Below are 21,844 nucleotides of genomic sequence, written 5' to 3'. Positions count from 1 at the left end.
CACCGGAGGCGAAATTGATCTGCGTTTTCATATAAATGAAAAGTTTTGATACGATAGTACGCTAAAATTTATTTAAGAAGTGTTATTCACGTTATACCCCTGCTTACAAAGAAATTTCAAAATTTACTTAAGACCTAGCTTCGTCTTACACCCTTTTTGTGAAACCAACCTTTAGAGGTACAAAAAAAGTAGTATTTTTGAAAGAGAAAGACAAGTGTGACAGACAACGTTTCTTAATGTAATTTATAAGGTACGTTTTCATAAGAAAAAAATATTTATGTGTCCCACAAAATGTTTCGAATCAGATTTGAAATGTTGTCACTTCAAATCAAAGAAGTGCAACTAAAAACAAGCTAAATACAGTTTGCTAAGAGATCATCACTGGTATGACATGTTACTTAAGTATTCATACACTGTATGCTTAAACACATTAATAGGAAAGCACAAGACACTGGCGATGACTTTGTTTTACAGTTTTTCTACCGAGCACAGCACTAGTTCGGTGACTTGTACAAATGAAACAAGATTATACACTTTTGTAATATTGATGGAGAACTTGGACGTGAAAAAACACGAGTGATCGATCTACTTCTTCCTTCCTCCTCTTTCCTTAAGGGCCAGATGGATGACGGCTCCATTGTTCATGTTGTAATAAGCCAGAGAGTTGGAATCTTTGATGAAAATGCCCTGGGGAATTCAAATAAAACGTTATACTAGATATATATTAACAAATGTCATAACTAAGAAGAACAACTGTTTTGATTATTTTTCAGTTTGTGCCCCTATTATTATGTGATCAAATGACTTACTTTTGCACTCCTGCAAATTCTATCATAAGAGTGAGTTTGAATGTATTGCCATATTGGCTTTGCTGGCTATTTCATGGCAAAATCACATCAAATTTACAACGTTTTATAAATAAATGTTTTTCTATAATAATAGAAAATAAAAGACACCAACAGCAATGAATACATAAGATAAACCATATGGATAATAATAATAATAATACATAAGACAAAAATCTAAAACCATCTAAGGTTTACCATTTTTGAAGAATTCACGTTTAAAAATAATTCCTTTAAAGTCTCTCCAGATAAAAATCATTGTCTGATAACAGTAAAATAGAGCATTGCAATATTGACATTTTGAGGGAATTTCTCCTTTTAGTAAATGTCCATGCGGGAGTCTTGTGGCCTATTTTTTGTAAAAATTGTTTGTTGTTTTTTCTACCACTGGCTGGATTTAATTTTTTTTGAGCATTGATCCAATTCTTCAGATAAAATGCAGATACAAAGAAAGAGAAAGACTAATTTCACAGCTTTAGTGCTTGGAAGACTTTTTTTGGTGAAACTGAATAAGTAAATAAAATAAACATTCTGTCCCGACAATAGATGTTTCTTCTGAGCATGAATGGGACAGCATAAACTAAAGTTTAAGGGCAGGTTTAAGTGGATATTATATCCAGATGCAGATGCTTGGAGTTCTATGGTAAAGAACTCAATCTTTCTCTTACATCATTTGTTGTTAACTTTGATCTTTAAAACTTTGCAGACGTGCATTCACAGTTACATTATACCAAGTAAAATTTAAAAAGCACAATGAGGCACTTTAAACAGTGAATCCTAAAAATAACATCTTAAGATTGCAATTAAACTATAGTAACTTACTTCATACTGCAGCTTCTGCTTTCCGGCAGGCATACCAGTGGCTTCATGGATCTTAACCTTGATGACAGACACCTGAGGCACAGGACATTTTGATTAGCACTCATATTCTGTATAAACTGCAAATATGAGGATAGTGTTTAAAATGTGTACAGTTTTTGTTCATTATGATATCAAACAGTCAAAGTTGTTACCTGGTCTGTGAGAGGCAGGTTGAAGTTCAGCACTTGTCCACTCAGCTTCCATTCTGTCTTGTCCTGCATGTTGGGCACCTGTACTTTGACTGCAACAGGTCCCTAAAGGAGAGTAAAAATGAATTATGTGAAATGTATATACACAAATGATTTTTTGTAGAAGAAAATATTAACAGCTTCTCTCAAGTTAATGAGCAGTTTTGTACCTTGTTTCTGCGCAGAAATTCGTCCTCTGCAATCAGGTTGTCCTCGGTCTTCATTTTCTTGCTAGAAGGCTCGTCCTCGTGAGGAGGTGGAGGATGAGCAGGAGGCATGGGGGCAGACACAGCACTGGGAGGCTGAGGCACAGGGGGAGCAGGTACAAATGCTGGAGGACAGAAAAATAATGTGTAAATGTAGGTTGATTGCAAGAAATTATTTAAAGTTTAAATAATACAACAAGGATTAGTTAATTTAGTTAGTACACCATTTAATTACGTACTAATGTTATTATTCTATCATTACTATTAATAATATATCTAAAATGAGTATTATTAAAACAACAAATGTTAATAGATTTATAAAATGCTGGAGAACAAAAAAAAAAAACGATGATTAATGTAGGTTAATTACATAATTACTGTAGGTTAATTATAAAGACTAAATCTAAAATATAAATCAATTTTTAAATGTTAAATATAACTACATTTAATTTAATTAGTAAACCATTTATTTATGTAGTAACATTATTGTATATCTATATTTATTGTAAATATAATTTTTTTGTTACTATAAATACAAAAAATATCAACACATTTAAAAACAAATCACTTTAATTTAACAAAAGATCCATCCAAAAGTCTCTAATGTTTACCAAAGGTGCATTTATTTCATAAAAACCTGACTATTTTTTTAATTTCTTTTATTAAAATATTATATTTTATAAAATATTTAAAGTTTTTTTTTTTTTATTCCATACTTTAACCCTGAGAAGCCAAAGCTTTTATTCTGTGCTCATTGTCAAAAGATCCTTCTGAAAACATCCTAATGAGCAGGTTTTCAAAATATTTCACAGTGCATTATTAAATATTAACCACAATAACAAAATAATTAATACATATAAATATGTTTACATTTTATTATATCATTAAATAAATACCACAAAAATATGTATAATTTGAACTGATTTGAATTTGTCTTTAAATTACCAAGCATCTACACAACAGATCAGTGTTCCCTAAGACTGACCTGCAGGGACGACCATAGGTGGAGGTCTGGGTGCCATAATATGAGGTCCAGAAGGTGGCATGGGCACCACATTGATGCGTGGGGCATGCAGCATGGGTGGCATGGGGGCCAAAACCTGTCCTGGGGCCAAACGCACCACAGAGGCCACTGGAGGCCTGGGTATGACAGGCACAGCAGGGAGCAAGGTGGTCCGTACTGGAGGTGCCATCTGAAATACATAAGAACATTGAGTGAGGACTAGCACATTTTCAATACTTTATTTCACATAATCAAGCAAGCTTTTCACAACTCCTGGACAGAAGAGAAAAATGAGACTCACAGATGTGGGCCTGGGGATGTTCATTGGTGGGGCTGGTTTGGGCATGCTGGGAGGAATTGAAGGCATGGGTGGTTGAGGGACTTCATTGGGCTTGCTGGGGCCGATCTTCTCCTTGCTGTCATCCTCCTGCACCAGGCCTTTAGCTTTGTGGATGGCTTCAATCTGCTCCTGCAGGGTGATGTTAGCCTGAGCCGCCTGCTGGGTACGAGCCATACTGCCTGAGTGACCGTCCCAGGTGACCTGCAGATGAAAAGGAAGAGCTGTTAGACACTTGTCATCCTCAAGATCTGTTCATTTTGTGTTATGCCTGAACAACTAAATGAATGGTTACTATTTAACTGACAAATTTCTGATTATGTTACACCAATTATTAGGTTTATTTAACAGCATTGACAAAGATAAAGTCACACCAATCTTTTCCAGAATTTTTGGCTGGCTTAAAAATGTCAGTTTAGTGAGAAAACTATTTAATTTGTCAAAAATAACTTTTGTTGTAATAAATTTAAATAGAATGTTAATCACTTAATCTATCTAATTTGCCCAAAAACACAAGTATAACCCAAAAAATATGTTTAGTATGTGTGTTTTTTAGCTATGAGCAGAGTTTTGGTTCTGTGGACTTATTGAGGTCTCTTAAAACTCTTCTCACCTTCTCCTCTGGTTTCTGTATCTCCTCTTCTCCGATCTTCTTACCGATGGCCGTTTCTTCCACACCGAAGATATCAGTACGTCTCTCGGCCAGCTGCTTCAGGCTGCTCTCGATGTCCAGGCCGGGAGCGTACACCTCCTCCTCAATCTGCCGCTCTCGGATGCTGCGGTCACGCTGCTCCAGCCAGCGGGGGTCCAGCAGGCCGATGCGCATGTGCTCTTGCATCTTACTGGCAGGGATCTTCTCACCCGTGATGGGGGAAATGAGGTACTCGTCTGGTGTGGCCACCGGAGCAAGAGGTTTGGAAGCTGAGGGGAAAAAAGACAAAGTCAGTTAGTTAGTTATTTGTTTAATTTAATGCTATTCTGGCATCCAAGACTAACTTCATGGGAAAAACACTTTTTAAATTACATTAAAAAAAATACACAAATAAATAAATACAAAATAGAAATCAAAGCATATTTTTCAATTTCAAATAATACAGGGTTCCTACATCATCTATAAAGTCAAATTTAAGTGCTTTAAGTACTTTCCAGGAGCATTGTCAAACTTTTACAGAATTTTACAAGATGCTATTTAGATGCTATTTGGTATAGTATCCATTGGTTTAATTCAATTTTATGCTTATAGCACTTTTTACAATAATTATTATTTCAAAACAGTTTTACAAAAGCTGCACATTACTGCATTACAATCAAAATCAGAAAAGTTTATTAGGTTAAAAAGTTATTAGTAACTATAAATACATATAGTACAGTAAAGTATTTTAAAACAACATTTTCTATGATGCCTAATAATGATTTACTGGCATTTACCCTTTTATAAGTAATTTACATCCATCTTAAAATGTGTCATCTTTAATCTTTTATCTTAATAAACGTTTATTTATTTTAAATATTTTGCATGTTCTCCCATGAAGTGGCAATCTCCATGGAGTTAGCTTTAATTTTATGAAAAAGCTGATTATAAGAAATAGTTAATTACTCCCTATTTGGTAAAATCAATTATTATGAAAGCAGAATAATTCTATTTTCATCTTTTTTATAATTATTTTTAGGGGTTTTTAACCTCTGATTGATAGGACAGTGGAGAATATTGACAGGAAATTGTATGAAGTAGAGAGAAAGTGGAAGGATCTGCAAAGGACCTTGAGCCTGGAATTGAAGTCATCTTAAGCACTTTGTTGCTATATGTCGACACACTTAACTACTAGGCTATTGGCGCAGACAACAACAATTCTTTTATTCTTTGTTTTCTTATACTTGTTTAGTTTATTCTTGTTTATGTAAAGCACTTTCACTTACCATTGTGTATGAAATGTGCTATATAAATAAACTTTCCTTGTAATGCCTTTTCAAGCAGTTTAAAGCGCTTTATTTAAAAATCGAAGCACTTTTCAAACTTATACACTAGATTAAAATTCAAGTTTTTTCAAGGATTAACTGACAATAAACCAATAATAAAACAAAATATTTCTAGAAAACAAATTCAAACAATTCCCTTAATGAATGAAGCAAATTATACATGTCCTTTTAGTATGCTTTTTAATGAATGTAGTGGGAATCTCACCCTTGGGGTCGTAGTCTTTGCGAATGATAACCTGGTCTGGGGTGGGGGGCAGAGGCGGTGGCAGGGGGTTATCAGGAGGCAGAGGAGCTTTCATGCCATCATCATCCTCATCAGAGCCCTATTGAGAAACGAAGAACAAGTGCTAGTCAGTCAGAAAAATGTAGATCCTACTTCCACAAACTGCTCATCTATGCTGATGCATAAACATGATGCATAGAATAAGCCCTTGTGCAGTTTGTCTCACCTCATCCATGTCCTGCAGCTGTGTGTCCTGGTCAGGCTGAGCTGCATGTCCATCTTCTCTGCCCTCCCTCTCATCATCTTCATCTTCACTCTCCACCTCCATCTCTACCTCCTCACTCTCTCCAAACTTCTCATAGCGCTCCTGGATGAGGATACGAGCACCCAGCTCCTCAGGAGTTGTTGGAGGAGGGAAATTACCTGTAAATGTATAAGAGTAATAACTAATAATATGCACTGTACATATAAAAGTAGTATTTAGGCAAGACAAAAACACTATTAAACACATTAATGATATGTTATTGCTGAAACTAATAACATAAAAATAGCATTAACAAAATTTCTAATATTTTAATCAATATACTAACCTATTAATACAATTATGGACAGTAATATTAATAACAAATCTAATAACAAAATGTACAAAATTGAGAGCTTTCTTCTGGTGCAATTGAATGTTTGTGTGAACCCCTAAAATATCCTGTGTTACACATGCTTACCTTGCTCATTAGGCTGAAAGTCAACTGTCTCCACCACAACAAAGTCATGCCAGTCAATCTGAGCATATGCCACCCTCTCCTTCTCTCGCTCCTCCTCTTCCTTCTTCCTCTCTCGTTCCTGGAATTTGGCCCATTCCACACGATACCTCACCTACAACACAAGGGAACAATAAGATATTATACTAATAAGGTCAATCTCATCACTTCACATACTGGGATATATTTGTGATTTTCATAATCAAAAGACTTCCTAAAACATATCAATCATATTTAGTATTTTAGTTCTGCTGTCTGATTGACCTTAAGTTTTGTTACAAGATTTTCCTGTCGCTATAACAGCAGAGCATGCTGTTCAATATCATGAGTTTTATTCTCAGGAAAAGCAAGATCTGATCAAATGTAAATGGCTTTGGTAAAATGTGTCTTCTAAAACTTTATCTAAATGTTAGTTCACCCAGATTTTATTAATTGCTTATGCTCATGTTGTTCCAATCGTCAGAAACCTTATTTGTTCTTCAGAACATAAAGATTTAATATTTAAAGATTTTATCTCATCATAAATGTAGGATTTAGATCTTGTCATGTATAGGTAGCAATACTCGTGAGACATTAAAGGTTCAAAAAAGAATCAAGGACATTGTTAAAACAATCCATGAAACTTCACTGGTTAAACTGCAATCATTCAAAGCTCAAAGAGTACGTTTAGGGCACAAAAAACTCTAAATATGATTTTGTCTACCAATATCTTATGTTTTTTTTAAGTTTTCATTAACACCCTGTGTGACCTGAAATTTTTAATTTTGCTGTTCATTTCTATATTTGATTACCTGGTCCAAGACCTCTCGAGGATTCTCTGCTTCTTTCTTCAGTTTCAGCAGAAGACCTTTTGGAGGAATCAAAACCTGCAAAAAGCCAATCAAACAAGTTATTTAATGTCACACTTGAATAACCTGTATTTGTGACCTGTATTTTGCAATTGGGGGTTTCACATTTGCAATTGATTTTTCATGGAAAAAGTATTTGTTTGTGTGATATTACTGAACTCCAAAATATCTTAGGGCTGGTCAATTAATCTAAAGTAAATCCCAAACATCATTTTTCAAAGCTAAATTTGTCATGCACATATTGTCAGAAAAGCACAGCATGATCAGCAATAAATCTCCTCTAAATGCCAGAGGCTGCTCTTACAGAAACTCCAAATACCAAAAGAAATCCCCAGAGTGTTGTGTTGAAACAGAAACTTTAAATACTTTCGCTAATTCAGCCCAACTAATAAAGACACAACTACAGATTCATCAAGTGTTGCAAGTTTTGTGTAGCTTTATAGTGAATAATGTGTGGTAAATGCTGCTCCAGCTGAATGTACCTTACTTTACTTTTATTGCTTTATTGACAAAATGTGCATGGAAATCACCAATTTTTTTCCCAGCCCTAATGTATCTTCTAAATGCTTTCACAAAAGTAATAATAGTTTTAATATATTTTTTGCAAATTTATTGACAGTTGTTATGAGCTTGCATTTTTTGAAACATCAATCAAAATATTATTAGAGGAAAAAATACTGAACATCTCTAATCTCTTTGCAATCCAATAAGCCCTCAGCATTTCTACAAAGTATATTTTACCTTCGTATACTGCTCCACTAGTTTTGTGAAGTAGTTGAACAGACTGTGCTGTGGCCGCAGAAAGTCGAACTGGTAGTTTCTCTGCTCCTTCTGCATCAGCTGTGTGAGAAACTGACGGCCATTACGGGCAACAAACTGTGCGGTCAGTTTCACCACATCCAAGTCAAAGGCTGAGATGGAGGGAGGGTCAGCGATGAACTCAAACTCAGGTGGAGGCTCTTTTGGCACCACCGTCTCATGGATCACCTGTGCTTGGACCTAAATAATCACAAAACATAAGCTCTTTATAACATAGAAAGCTATTAAAAGTTTTTAAATCTGTCTGCTGGATTATGGCTTGATTTTAACTATTATAGAACTATCTGTATACATCTATAATATTGATAATATTTATATAAAGCCACAGAGAAGTTGCTGACCTTCTGAGGAAGCTGCTGAGGATGCTGCATGACTTTAGGAACGGCTGCGGATGGTTCCTGAGCTTTGCCCTCCTTGAACTCATTGACCTTGTGACGGTAGTAGGCATGGTATGGGTCGCTCGGGTTGAGGAAGTTGAACTTTGGGTTGTTGATCTCATTCTGTCGAATTCTGGCCTCAAACTCGGGTCCATTCCTTTGACAAAATAAATGGAATTAATTATTGATTTAATAAAAGTACACAAATGAAATACTGCACTACATGATATATGTGGTAGGATGTCAAACCTGGCTACGAAGCTGGCAGTCTTGTCAACGATGTTTCGCACTTCAGGAGGAGGGTAGATGATTCCCACTATGGGCTTTGTGGCTGGAGTTTCTTCTTTCGGTTCTTCGGGCTGTTGATTAAAACATCGCACAGCTTATTCAATATAAGCAAAATAATACAGGAAACACAAACAAAAATCACAGAATACAGTCATAAATATGGAATTAATTATATAATGTCATTAAATGTAACAAGTTTTGAATTAATATATTAAAACTAATCATGTCCTTTAAATGAAATTGTGATGTGTACTATTGTGTGAGAATTTTGAGACCACTAAAATATAATTTAAATACAGATGCCAGTTTCATTTACTACACAAATATTGAAGCATGGGTGATGCTTGTGGTAACAATCTCAGAAACTTTACCATTTTATGTGAGAATACCATATCAGATAGACAGAAAAATTCAAGCGAATTGGATTTACCGCAGCCAATAGTGTTTCTATTGTACAACAGAATACACTTCTCACTGTAAATGGTCCTTAAAATTATTACTTTTTATTATAATTGCACAACTGTCCTTTCTCATTTCACAACAGCAATAAAACAGAATCTGATAATAAACTGAAATTTATATTACAGACTAATTAGTTTTTTTAACAATAAGTATCAATAAAAAATAACATTCAATTCAAACACCCCTAATTTTTAAATATAATTGGTAAATAAAATTTGCATAATAATTTTTAATTCAAGAATCAAAACAATAAGTGTATATTTATAAGCTAACATGTAATTTGTGTATTTATATTTTTCCATTATAAAGAAAAATAAGAATAATTATTCAATTAACATCTGAAGAATAATTTGATGACATTAGAAAACCATTTAAAGATCACATTGCAGCCCCCAAAATACGCAAATGAAAGATTTCAAATTTAACTATCCATTATCCAAATTTTTACTTTATTTAAAAAAACAATAAAATGCAGAAGGATCATTTACTTATTTTAATAAGTACAGGTCAGTATACCTTTGTTGTTGTTGTCATTTTTACAAAAGTATATATTTTTTATATCTTATTTTTTTTCTAAACAAAAAAAGTAGACACTACTAGCTTTTAAAATGGTTGTCTTTGACCACATCGATTTTGGAAAATAAAACAGTAAATTCACATAATATATATTTTTATATTATATTATATTTATACTGATAATATAACAACATTATGCAGGGAATATATACAACAATGACAGCTACAAAAGATAACAAAACAGATAACATATATATTAAAGTTCTGACTTTAAACTAGTAATTCTTCTACTCAAAACAATGAATTATAAAATTGCAATAATGCCCAGTATTATGCTTATGAAAGACGAAAAATGTAAGCAGATGAATATAAATCAGATAAACCTACCTATCGTGTCTATGAAAGTAATAAATTCTGAAAGCTTCATACCTTGTTATTCAGCTCCGGCTGCATGATCTGCACAGGCCCAGGCGGCATGACTGCGACACTACTGGCTCTTCTCGGACCAATTCAAACGTTACTGTGTAAAATGAAAGGTTATTTGAAGCTAAAGACTTAACCGTTATAAAATAATGAACAATGAAAGTCGCAAGAATGGCTAAAGTTATACAAATTATGAAGGCAGTTTTACATAACTCACTTACCTCTCGTTAGCCAGCAGCCACACACACACAACACAAAACGGACAACCAATGAAATAACTTCCGGTAGCAAAGAAAAGCGGTATTGTGGGAAATGCAGTTCAATAGCAATGGCTTCACGCAGCCATGGAAACCTGCTGTAAATAGAGCCTGTGCACATGATCTTGCAAAAAAAGACTTAATTTATTAAAGATTAAACCAGTTTTTGGTTTGTTTAGCAATGAGCCATCTGTTAGGTCGCCAGGACTGCATCGACAGCCTTCGGAGAGATCTTATTGACTTACAGGGAGCTCTTCTGGATGTTTTCTCAAAGACTGGACCTGTCCGTTTCCCATCATGGAAGTTTCCTGATAAACTATCATGTAACCTGGACTTGGTCAGACTTTTGGAAGAATATGATTATGTCGAGGACGATGAAGAGTTCAGCCAGCACTCCCACATAGTCCTGCAAGAGTTGCTGATTGACAGGTATAGTACTTAAGACTTAAGATTTTGTTTTGTTGTTATAACGTTACACTTTTAAATACTGTTACAAAATACTGTTCTGCTGTATTAAATTCATTTTATATTATACATAATATTTGTATTATAACTTAATTACCAATAATAACTTTTATTTGCAGATAAATGTATAAAAAATAATTACAGAAATACAAAAAATACACATACATATACAAATAAAATAGTTATTAGTTACATGCTAAACAATGCAATATAATGTAAACAGTTTTATGTGCTAATCTTTCGGCCTATGAACTGATTTATCTGACCTCAGTGGAATGAACAACCTTCCTAAAATCTATGTGGTTAAAAACATAATTATTTGAAATAGTTGTTAAATATAAAGCATAAAAGCAAGTTGTGTCTACTTTAATGTTTGTTTTAAAAAGTAAATGGATGGATGAAATATTGTTCCATCATCGGCACAAAATCTACTTTTGTAAAAATTACCAAAAAAACATATCCTGACCTTATTACATATTAAATGATAAGTGATTAATAATAATAATGGTTAAGCAATACAATCTACTACCATAAGATACTGTGCTGTGCAGTTTAGGCGTTAGAGCCAATCAGTTCTGGAACACACTTCCTATGGATTTAAGGTGTGTTACAATTATTCAACATTTAAATACAAGTTAAAGAAATGGCTAAAAGCAAATCAAGTTTGTAATCATAAATCTTTTTTCTAACATTTTAAGAAATTCTTGTTGTATGTTTTATCCTTTTGTCGTATGTAACTTAAATGTTATTGTATGTGTGATGATGTGTTTTATGATTTTAGGTTGCCTTTTAAAATCTGGCAGGTGGCAACAGAGGAAAACAAGCCCTTGTAGCTAACTCTGGCTTATTTACAGTTCTACTGTTGATTAATGAGCATTGTCCCTGTTAAATAAATTAATTAAAAAGTTAAAAACAGATTATACTACATTTTTATTATAATTTTATAATTTTATTTAAATAAAGCAAAGATTTGATAGTGAACAGTTAAAGGTGCTGTATGTAAGTTTTTTAACTCTTCAAAAGCATAAAAATACCATAATATGTGACTGGAAGTGTCTGAGTGTTTCCCAGTGATGGGTTGCGGCTGGATGTGAATGTGCTGCATAAAACATATGCTGGATAAGTTGGCAGTTCATTCTGCTAGGGCGACCCCAGATTAATAAAGGGGAAAAAAACGAAAAGAAAAGAAAATGAATGAATATATTAACTTATAAATACACATTTATTATTTTGATGCTTGAAAACACCCTTTTCGTCATTAACCTATGTGCATTTGTGTATTTATCAAAGATTGATGCTTCTACTTCAGAGTTTTAACGTTCATGCTGAGCTCTTACTTGAAAAGCAGCAAACTCTATCACTTGATCCAAATGAAACCTCAGTTTCCATTGGTCCTGTGGTCAAACGCTACTGGAAAAACCTGCTTCAGCTAAACAGTCAACAAAAACAAGAGGTGAGAAGTACAATAATGACAAAACAGACTAGGTTAACTCTTATTACAAGTTCTATTTCCTTGAATACTAATAAATTAAACATTCAGTGATAGAGCTAAAATGTCTTGTCTTTCAGAGCTCCTGCAGTGGAAAACAACCTCCATCACAACAAAGTCCATCCGTTAGCAAAACAGCACCAAACACTCCAACTACACTTAAAACACAGAGCGCCTCTATGAGCAGCATCCATAAAGCGTCCTCAAGTAGTCCAGCTTTCACTCTCCAACATGGCTCCTGTGTCTTGACCCACACTGTGAGCTGTCAGACAGTAGAGTCGGCCCTGGTGCCCTGTGCGGCCTGTGCTTGTGTCCAGGCTGTGCTGAAGGAGAACAGTGATGCTGTAGTGTCTCTGTGCCAGTCTCTGGGGTTGCCTTGCTCCATGCAGGGCTTCCTGGAAGCGGTTGAGGAAACGCAGCAGCTGGGCCGCTTGTCTGCATGTGACATTTCCCAATGGGCAAGTGAGCAGCGTAGGGATATGAGCCGTGTAGGGAAACATGTCCTGGAGGTGAGATGTTTAGTCCATACTTTGTAAAGTACTTGACAAAATCAGATTTTTCTTGTTTACACTTTTGCAATTTTATTGTTTTATTTTTTTCATGATCTTCAAAAGGACTAGAAACAATAATGGTGGAATTATTTCTGTTGTTGTACATTTTTTGAAAAGCAAACATAATTATTTACCCTTTTTTTTTTTACCAACAATCATACCTTTTATACATGTTAATTCGTGGTAGTTCAAGTTAATTAGTCAAACCACTCTTTAAACCACTTGATTTAATGCGGCCCTAAATTGGATCTCTGCTCGGCTTTTAGTGTAAAGACCATAGGTTAAGACACATTAAATGGTTTGTGTAATAGTCTCTGTAAATACAAATTTTAAAAAAATTTATTCCACTTCAGGTTTGGTTTCTTTGCTGCCTTTGATTTGTAAATATGTCTTTATGCAATCAATGTTGTGGACATAAGGCTTTACATACATATATTTAGAATATCCTCCTGAGACCCAAATATTTTTTTTCTTTTTTCTGTGATTTCCTAAATCATTTGGGTTAAAAAAAAATCTACAATTTAGTTCTTCATTTTGTTTTTATTTTTAATTTTACAGCATGTCCACTGTTGTGGACCACAGGACCATTTTAGTTAGAAACGACCGCCACTCAGACAACAAAACTGTACAAGATATGGCTGTAAAGGGATATTAATCCAATATAAATGTAACAAAAACTAAACAAAAGCCATTTTTTTCTTTTGTATTGAAATTCCTGAATCAGTTTATAGTCTGAAAGAGAGCCAAAAAAAAAAAAAAAAAAAAAATATATATATATATATATATATATATATATATATATATATATATATATATGATAACCCAAAACAAATTTAACATAAAAGCGATTTAAAGCTTAAAGCTAATTTTCATTCTCTAATTCTCTGATTGTCAGACTCTAAATCAGAGTCTCCCTCAACTATCTTATAAAGAATCCTCTCTGCTTCAGTTCTACCCCCTATAACATGCAGTTATTAATTACATTAAAATGGTCCTGTGTCCACTATAGTGGACATTTAAAAAAGGATGATATTTTGAAACACAAACAAATTAACAGCTTTGAAAGCTAAATGTATTATTCCTGACACTTCAGTAAATAAATATATATGTAATAATAATAGTAAAAAAAGATTTAAAAAGCTAAATTTTACATACCTCTCTCCTTCCCATAAAATATGCTTTTTTTGTATGTCGGCCATTTTGGATGCAGTGTAAGAAATGGTTCCTACCATGCCAGCCAAATCAAATGACATATCACTAGAAAATCCAGGATGTCCTCTGCACAGTACATCAGATAACTGTATATGTGTAAAGAAAACTAAGATTTGAAGCAGCATACCAAATCAACATTAACCAATTTCCCCATGTCAGCCATTTTTAATTTAGTCATAAAATTATAGATTTTACAAACAAATTAGTGTATTGTTACAAAAATGTGTATGTCTTTTACCATGCCCAGAAGGATTGAAGTTAGCACCTTTATGCGGTCACAAATTATAATTATATTTTTTAAAAATGCTAATAGCTTTTGGTTATTAAATTATGTCTGGTTTTGATTACTTGGATCACTCAAAGAACCTTGATTTTCCATGATTGGTCACAAAGTTCTGCCATTTTGACGTTCTTTGAAACGCCTACATTTTCAACAGTTGGTTCAGTTTTCACCAAATTCAACTTAGACCATCTTCACAGCATTCTGGGTGCATCTAAGACTTTATCTTTGCAAAGCATAGCCATATTAACCCAACAGTATCTGGATGCACACTTGGATATGCAAGCTCATAGTGCATATCTCAAACTTGCAATGTCAGACACAATGTACTCAATGAGGGGTGGGGTTAGGTTAGTGCATTAAAAGCATTACATGAAGTTCACCTTGCAACTGCACCAAGTCTGCATCCAGACCCCTCTCACAATAACGCCAACTCAATTTCACCTTACGCCAACCACACCTCATCAATTTGATAACATCACCACCTACTGGTCAAAAGCGATAACACTCTAAGTCATGATTGTATTTACATTTATTCTTTTCAATTACTCAGTGTTCCAGCTTGTCTGATTCTCCATACCATGTTTAGTTGTGTTTGGCCCCTTAATTGCTGCTTGTTTTAATTATTTCAGTCTTTTTTTAATGATTTTCAATCGTAGGTTAGGGAAACTGTTGAGCCACTAAAAAAGAAAGTGAAAGAGACAGAGATGGAGCGAGAGAAGCTGAGGAAACAGCTATCAGAGACGGTGAATAGAGAGAAGGAGGAGAGGAGGAAGATGGACGAGCAGTGGGAGCGCAGAATGCAGGAGGTGAAGGTCAAGAGTGAGGATGCAGTAAGGAGATTAAAGCAGGAGCAGGAGGAGTTAAAGAGAGGTGACAGTTTCTTTACATTAAAACATTTATTTATGAAGTTTATTCATTATATTTGTGTTTGAGCACAAATAAATATGTGCAAGAGATGCTAATATGTTCATAGACATAACTTATCAATAACTATCATGTTCATTAACAGGTCTGACATTGTTGGAAGACAGAAATTCTGAGCTGACAGTAGAATTAAAATTGCAGACAGAGGCGAAGCACAGTCTTGGTAAGCAGAACATGATTAAAGTATTTGCCAACTTTTATCTACTTCTACTATATTCAGCAATTGAACTGGAATAAAACACTTTACTCACATTCTTTACTTTATATGTACTTTACTTATAAGGTAATTTTTTTGGATTTTGAGATTTATGCATCATCTGAAAGCCCAATAAATGATCCATTAATGTGTGGTTTGTTAGAAGTTGACAATATTTGGCTGAGATACATTTAAAGTTGTCTAAATTAAGAGCTTAGCAAGGGACATTAATAATTAAAAATGCTATATTTACATTATCTTTACTTAATATTGTAAGGATTTTTGGCCGTATGGTGTATTTTTGGCTGTTTATAATATCTTATTTCAAAATAGCTGTTTAATAGTGCAAGTTCAACTCCCAGTGAGGGACCATTTTTATAATACAGAGCTCAACAATAAGGACTGCCCAATGGCCTGGGGCCAGCGTGAGAGATGTTTGGAACAGTAGAGGGAATCGTTATTAGCCCGATCAGGCCAGTGCTGCCTTGTCACAAAATTTAAATTTGCCTGCGAGTATTTGTGTATTGCGTGCAAATACAGTCTTAGAATCGAGAAAATTTTTTTACTTTTAAGTCTTTGAAGGCTACCTTTTCTGTGAAGTCGTAAACACTTTAATGCTTTTTGGTTTCTTTTATCTGAGTTTATGTTGTGAGCACGTAATTTTTTTTCCACCACCTGGTAAAAACCAATACAGTAAAGAGATGGCAACATGACAGCAACATCAAATTGCGAGGCTAAAAGGAAACGTCTGTTTCTAACGTTGTGGAAACAGATATTTACATGGGTATAACACAACAAAAAAAAAATGTGATGGTTTGCATATTTTTTAAAGTTTTTTTTAAATCCGCCTCCTTTTGTTTTGCAATAAAATACCTGCACATTTTCCATACTGCTATATTTTACCCGCTGAATATTTTAACATTTTAAAAATATTTAATTTCTAGATTCACAGACAATATTTTTGACACATTATTTAAAATATGTGGCTATTTTTTATTTATTTATTTATTTTGGTGGGGCCAGTGAAATTTTTGGCAGGGCAAGTAAAAATCTGAACCGCTGGTCCAGTCGGGCCAGTAGAAAATGTCCTTAGCGTTAAACCCTGTAATATAATAATTTTAACAACTTAAGGACATTTTTTGATGTTGTAAGGAAGGATAGATGACAAATGACAAATAAATCATTATCTTATTACAATTATGAACTATTAAAATAATAAATGTTTAGCAAAATCATAGCTAGATTTGCTATTTATTTCATAATGGAAAACTATGTTTATCAAAAAAAAAATGTAATTCTTCTAACTAAGCCTTGTGGTAAAAATTATTCCAGTGAACTCTTTTTATATCTTACATTTTAACAACCCTAAATAATATCTAATTTTATTATTGTAAAATGTAATGTAATGTGTACTTATATATCACATTTATCGTATATGACCATACACCCAAAGCGCTTGGGGAGGCAGGGGCACTCCACACCACCACCAGTGTGAAGCGTCCACTTGAATGATGTGACGGCAGCCACAGGACAACGGCGCCAGTGCGCTTACCACACACCTGCTATATGTGGAGTGGAGAGACAGTGATTAAGCCAATTTGGTGAATGGGGATGAGTGGGAGGCCATGATGGGTAAGGGCCAATGGAGGGAACAGGGCCATGACACCGAGCTTACACTCCTACTTTTTTAGAAGTGCCATAGTATTTTTAATGACCATAGAGTCAGGATCTCAGATAAGGTCTCGTCTGAAAGGCGGCACCCACTAGTGTCCCCTTCATTTTACTGGAGTGTTAGGACACACAGAGACTGCGTGTTGAGCGCCCCCTGCTGGCCTCACTAACACCACTTCCAACAGCAACCTAATTTTCCCATGTGGTCTCCCGTCCAGGTACTGACTAGGCTCGGTTCTGCTTAGCTTCAGTGAGTAACCGGTCTTGGGCTGCAGGGTATAAAATAAATATTAAAAAAATCTATAGAATTGAATTTTAAATATATTGTAGAACATATTTTATTCCTGTCAAATGTTACACAAGCACATAGCGCTGTCCAATTTGAAAACCCCTGAAATAGATAAGTCCTAAAAATAGTTTTCAGCATAACAAGTCATAGCTTTTTATATTTTTGTACAGAATTTGAGAGGAATGGACTACAGGAGGAAGTCCATCGTCTACATTCAATTGAAACCATGTTAAAAGAGGTTGAGGAGAGCAGGCAAAACCTGGAGAAGGAGCTCAGATCTACACAGACACTGCTGGACAAAGAGAGAGGCAGGAATCACAGTGTGCAGCACCAACATGAGGTCTGGATCATAGTATGATTTTACTATAAAGAAACCTCACCATGAACACCTGTGTCAGTTTTGCAAATTTGCATACATAGTGTGATAAATTTCGAAGTAAAAGATAATAACTGGACATCTGATTAGATTCTTAAAATGGTCATGTTTTGTTCAGGCACTTCAGGTGAAACAGACAGCTCTGCGGAAACATCTGGATGTGCTGGTTCAGCAGACTGAAGAACTCCACAGCAGTCTGGAAGAATGTGAGGATGAAAAAGCTGATCTTGGCAACAAACTCAAGCAGATCATGCGAGAAAAAGACACACTTCAGGAGCAACTCACTCACCATCAAGTGAGCATATAAAATACTCATTTTAAAGTCCGTTCACACCAAATGCAATGGCATAACTATATAACTATAACAGCAGATATATAGTTCTAAAAATTGTTATCTTAATCATTACAATGGGCAATAATGAATGCCTCCACACCACAACTCAACACAAGACGTGATATCATCGGACTAACTTTCAGATTTTTTTTTCTGTCAAATAAACAATGTAAACTGACAGCCAATCAAAATCCATCGTTCTTTGACAAGCTTGACCATCCAATTATCACAGTGTTTTAGGGTTAGCTTCATAGCCAGAACACTATTGCAGATTATTACAGGCTGTCTGGAATACTTGATTCTGATTGGTTAGTCGCAACATTCCAAGGTAAGCTTTGTTATTCCCGGATAACAACCTGGTGAATAACTCAGACCAATTGGTGAACTTCGAATCACATTAATTGTAAGTGAATACATTCACATCCATATACTTACATCCACATTCATATGTGTCTGTTTATCTATTTTTCATTCATTTATTTTCTTCCGTTTAGTCAGGGGTCACCACAGCAGAATGAGCCGCCAACTTATCCAGCATATGTTTTACACAGCCGATGCCCTTCCAGCTGCAACCCAGTACTGGGTAACACCCATACACACTCATTCACACACATACCAACATAGCACCAGAAGGAAACCCACGCAAACACAGGGAGAACATGCAAACTCCAAATAAAAATGCCCGATGGCCCAGCTGGGAAACAAACCAGGGATTTTCTTGCTGTGAGGTGACCTCTTGGCCTTTATTCTGCGCTGTTGGCCTTTATCCTGCGCTAACAATGTGCTTTATCCCCAGCATTTTTGGTGTAAACTGGACTGAAGTCTAAAATGTTTAGTGTGACTGAAACATCACAAAAATAAATGAAACCTAAAAATGTCTTTGTCTGCAGTCCCAGAATAGTTCACTGTGTACTGAGATAGAGAGCCAGCAGACACAGATCACAGAACTGGAGGAAAGAGTGTCTCGTCTGGAAGGGATGTTAGAAGAAGCTGTTCAGCGAGAGAGACTACTGGTGGCCTTTCCTGAGCTCAGTCCACAAGCAGCACCACAGAGTGAGACACACACACACACACACACACACACACACACACAGTCCTTTCTGTTTATTTTTTCCCCAATTTCTGTTTAACGGAGAGAAGATTTTTTTCAACATATTTCTAAACATAATAGTTTTAATAACTCATTTTTAATAACTGATTTTTTTATCTTTGCCATGATGACAGTAAATAATATTTGACTAGATATTTTTCAAAACACTTCTACACAGCCTAAAGTGACATTTAAAGGCTTAAAAAGGTTAATTAGGTTAACTAGGCAGGTTAGGGTAATTAGGCAAGACACTCAGATTGACACTCACACCAAACCTGGTGATCTTTCAGCTGTTACACACTTGGAACCGTGTATTTTAGAGATAAAAAATGAATGTTCCAAAATTTTCTGTGCCTGAACATTAACAAGACAGAGGTTATGTTGATTGGTTCTTCCAACCAACTGTGTAAAACGAAATCTCTTAAAATTACACTAGATGTCTCGACCATGGAGGTTCAGGCCAAACTAATGAACTTGGAGGTAATATTTGACAAAAATTGCACGTGCTGTCCACTGTAAAGACTTCATTTTCGAATCTCAAAAACATTTAACAAATCCACCCCATGCTGTCCTTTTCTGTGGCAGAAAAACTGTTTAATACTTAAATTTTTTCTCAGTAGACAACTGCAATGCTTTACTAGCTGGCGTTTCCAAAAGTAACATCAATAAACTACAATACATTCAAAACTCAGCGGTCAAAATTCTGACAGGGACTAAAATCAGAGAACACATTACTCCTGTTTTGGAATCTCTTCATTGGCTATCAGTCAGATTCCATATTGATTTTAAAATCCTCATGCTTACATATGGAAGGTAAGTACTGCCAACATAAATCAAATATGCATTGCAAATTAAAATGAAAACCAGATTAACAATTTCATTTTTAAAACACTGCACACAAAATATCTGCCAAAATTATAAATAAATAGAAATTAAGTAATTTTTATTTTCACTGTGACAACACATCGTCCCTGTCAAATCGATAATTTAAATAAAGTTGCCAATTTAACATTTAATTTTCTCTGCATTTCTGCATCAAAACTGCCAATATTTAAATAAAAAGCCAAACTGAAAAATAAAAAGCAAACACAATTTTTACAAAGCTTGTTATTAATGTTCACGCTTTAATAGTGACACAGTTAAAATGAAAATGTAAATTTAAGCTTTACTTTTACTGACACTTTTTAATTTCTGTTTTCATTATCAACTTTTTATTTTATTTTATTTTATTTTTATTCATTTTTTTTTTCATTTTCAACTTTAACCTGCGGTCAGCTGCCTCACGTAAGAGCTGACTAACAGTTTTAGCCATTGTACTTCTGTTATATACATTAGTAACTCACGATGTCCCATCCATCAATACCGTGCTTCTGCCCTCTGGTTCTGTGAAAACGCACAACATCACTTGAATACGTACCTCCCATTGATTAGCATAGGCTTTGCATACAAGTTGAAGTTGAAAATGAAACGAAAACTGAAATTAAAAAGTTAACAGTCCCCTCCACTCATTTATGTTTAATGGGTGACTGTACTTTCGCATCCCTGGCTCCGAGGCTCTGGAACTCTCTCCCCTATGACATTAGACATGCTGAATTTTTTAAAATTGCTTAAATCATCCTTGAAAACTCACTATTGTACACTCGCCTACTCCTGAGGTTTGCATTCTTGGTTTGTTTTGTTTCTAGATATTTGAATGTTTTATCAATTTTAAAAGTTTAATTTTAAATGGTCCTTTTTTTACTGTTATTCTAAACTGTTTTATATCTGTATCTTTTTTTGTAAAGCACTTTGAGAATGAAGTTTTAAAGGCACTATAAAACATAAATCATTATTATTAATATTATTATCTTGACCATTTGTTTTAATTTAATTAGTTATTTTTTTGGTGATGTGTAACAGCTACAGGTGATGTGGTGTGTGATATGGAGCACCAGCTGAAGGCAAACTTAGTGAGGATCAGGGTTCTTCAAAAGGAGAACTCTTCTTTGAGCAACAGTCTCGTCCGACTAAAGGAAAGAGAGGAAAATCAAAAGCCTTCAGACTCTGGGATAGTAGAGATGGACTTGAGGATGGAAGCTCAAGTGATGGAACCCCAGGACAACTCTGGTGCCTCTTCTGTCATATCCTCTCCCACCTCTTCTTCATCTGTTCTTCATCATCAGACTCTCTGCCTTTCTCTCCATCAAAATGTAGAAGAAAGATACAAGAACATTCGTCAGGCTGCTCGCATCCGCTCTGCTGGCACACGTCGCAGACGGAAGTGATATCACTGGTTATTGGTCTGGAGATTGAGTTGGCATATGAGTTGCTCATTTGTACATACATGTGACATGAGTGCATAAATTAATAGTAGTTCTTCAAATCTAGCTGTTCTACAGTTTAAAAAACTATCAATTAATGTTTCAGGTAAAATTATGGTAAAAGAAGACTAGGGACAGTATGTGATGACTGTACTTAAATTATTCAGGCTTTTCTTTAGTTCTTTTGTTTGTCTGTGTGTTTAAAAAAGTAAACTGATTCCATTTTTTCACGTTGTCTTTTTATGACTGAAAATCAGACTGTTGGTGAGCCTTGAA

The 21,844-nt window shown here is 34.7% G+C and overlaps 2 protein-coding genes across 3 annotated transcripts; one reads left to right on the top strand and one right to left on the bottom strand.

Annotated features, from left to right (window-relative positions):
• Positions 1 to 229: 229 nt before the first annotated feature.
• sf3a1 (splicing factor 3a, subunit 1) lies at positions 230 to 10,402 on the bottom strand. Of its 2 annotated transcripts, none has more exons than XM_087263989.1 (16): positions 10,349 to 10,402; positions 10,138 to 10,228; positions 8,692 to 8,801; positions 8,407 to 8,599; positions 7,988 to 8,245; positions 7,190 to 7,264; positions 6,363 to 6,513; positions 5,867 to 6,063; positions 5,623 to 5,740; positions 4,054 to 4,361; positions 3,405 to 3,644; positions 3,086 to 3,293; positions 2,065 to 2,225; positions 1,859 to 1,960; positions 1,668 to 1,739; positions 230 to 687 (listed from the first exon to the last, which is right to left on the bottom strand). In XM_087263989.1, the coding sequence occupies exons 2-16, from the start codon at positions 10,183 to 10,185 to the stop codon at positions 586 to 588; spliced, it is 2,343 nt and encodes a 780-aa protein (XP_087120115.1). In that variant the 5' UTR covers positions 10,186 to 10,228; positions 10,349 to 10,402; the 3' UTR covers positions 230 to 585.
• A 50-nt stretch (positions 10,403 to 10,452) lies between these two features.
• Positions 10,453 to 21,795, top strand: ccdc157 (coiled-coil domain containing 157). The gene is made up of 9 exons (XM_087265151.1): positions 10,453 to 10,817; positions 12,144 to 12,306; positions 12,423 to 12,851; positions 15,045 to 15,258; positions 15,398 to 15,475; positions 17,639 to 17,808; positions 17,963 to 18,139; positions 19,069 to 19,231; positions 21,168 to 21,795. The coding sequence occupies exons 1-9, from the start codon at positions 10,570 to 10,572 to the stop codon at positions 21,530 to 21,532; spliced, it is 2,007 nt and encodes a 668-aa protein (XP_087121277.1). The 5' UTR covers positions 10,453 to 10,569; the 3' UTR covers positions 21,533 to 21,795.
• The last annotated feature ends 49 nt before the right edge of the window (positions 21,796 to 21,844 follow it).

This window comes from Danio rerio, chromosome 8 (genome assembly GCF_052040795.2).
Source record: "Danio rerio strain M-AB ecotype USA chromosome 8, GRCz13ab, whole genome shotgun sequence".
In the NCBI taxonomy this organism is placed as follows: Eukaryota; Metazoa; Chordata; class Actinopteri; order Cypriniformes; family Danionidae; genus Danio; species Danio rerio.
This window is presented reverse-complemented; position numbering and strand designations above follow the sequence as displayed.

Bases quoted from the DNA above. Each gene is read 5' to 3' on its own strand.
- sf3a1 (XM_087263989.1), bottom strand. From the start codon at position 10,185: ATGCCGCCTGGGCCTGTGCAGATCATGCAGCCGGAGCTGAATAACAAG. The intron at 5,741-5,866 runs GTGAGACAAACT...GTTTCTCAATAG, and splicing joins AGCTGCAGGACATGGATGAG to GGCTCTGATGAGGATGATGA. The intron at 2,226-3,085 runs GTCAGTCTTAGG...TCTGTCCTCCAG, and splicing joins ACCTATGGTCGTCCCTGCAG to CATTTGTACCTGCTCCCCCT.
- ccdc157 (XM_087265151.1), top strand. From the start codon at position 10,570: ATGAGCCATCTGTTAGGTCGCCAGGACTGCATCGACAGCCTTCGGAGA. The intron at 12,852-15,044 runs GTGAGATGTTTA...TTTCAATCGTAG, and splicing joins TAGGGAAACATGTCCTGGAG to GTTAGGGAAACTGTTGAGCC. The intron at 15,259-15,397 runs GTGACAGTTTCT...GTTCATTAACAG, and splicing joins GCAGGAGGAGTTAAAGAGAG to GTCTGACATTGTTGGAAGAC.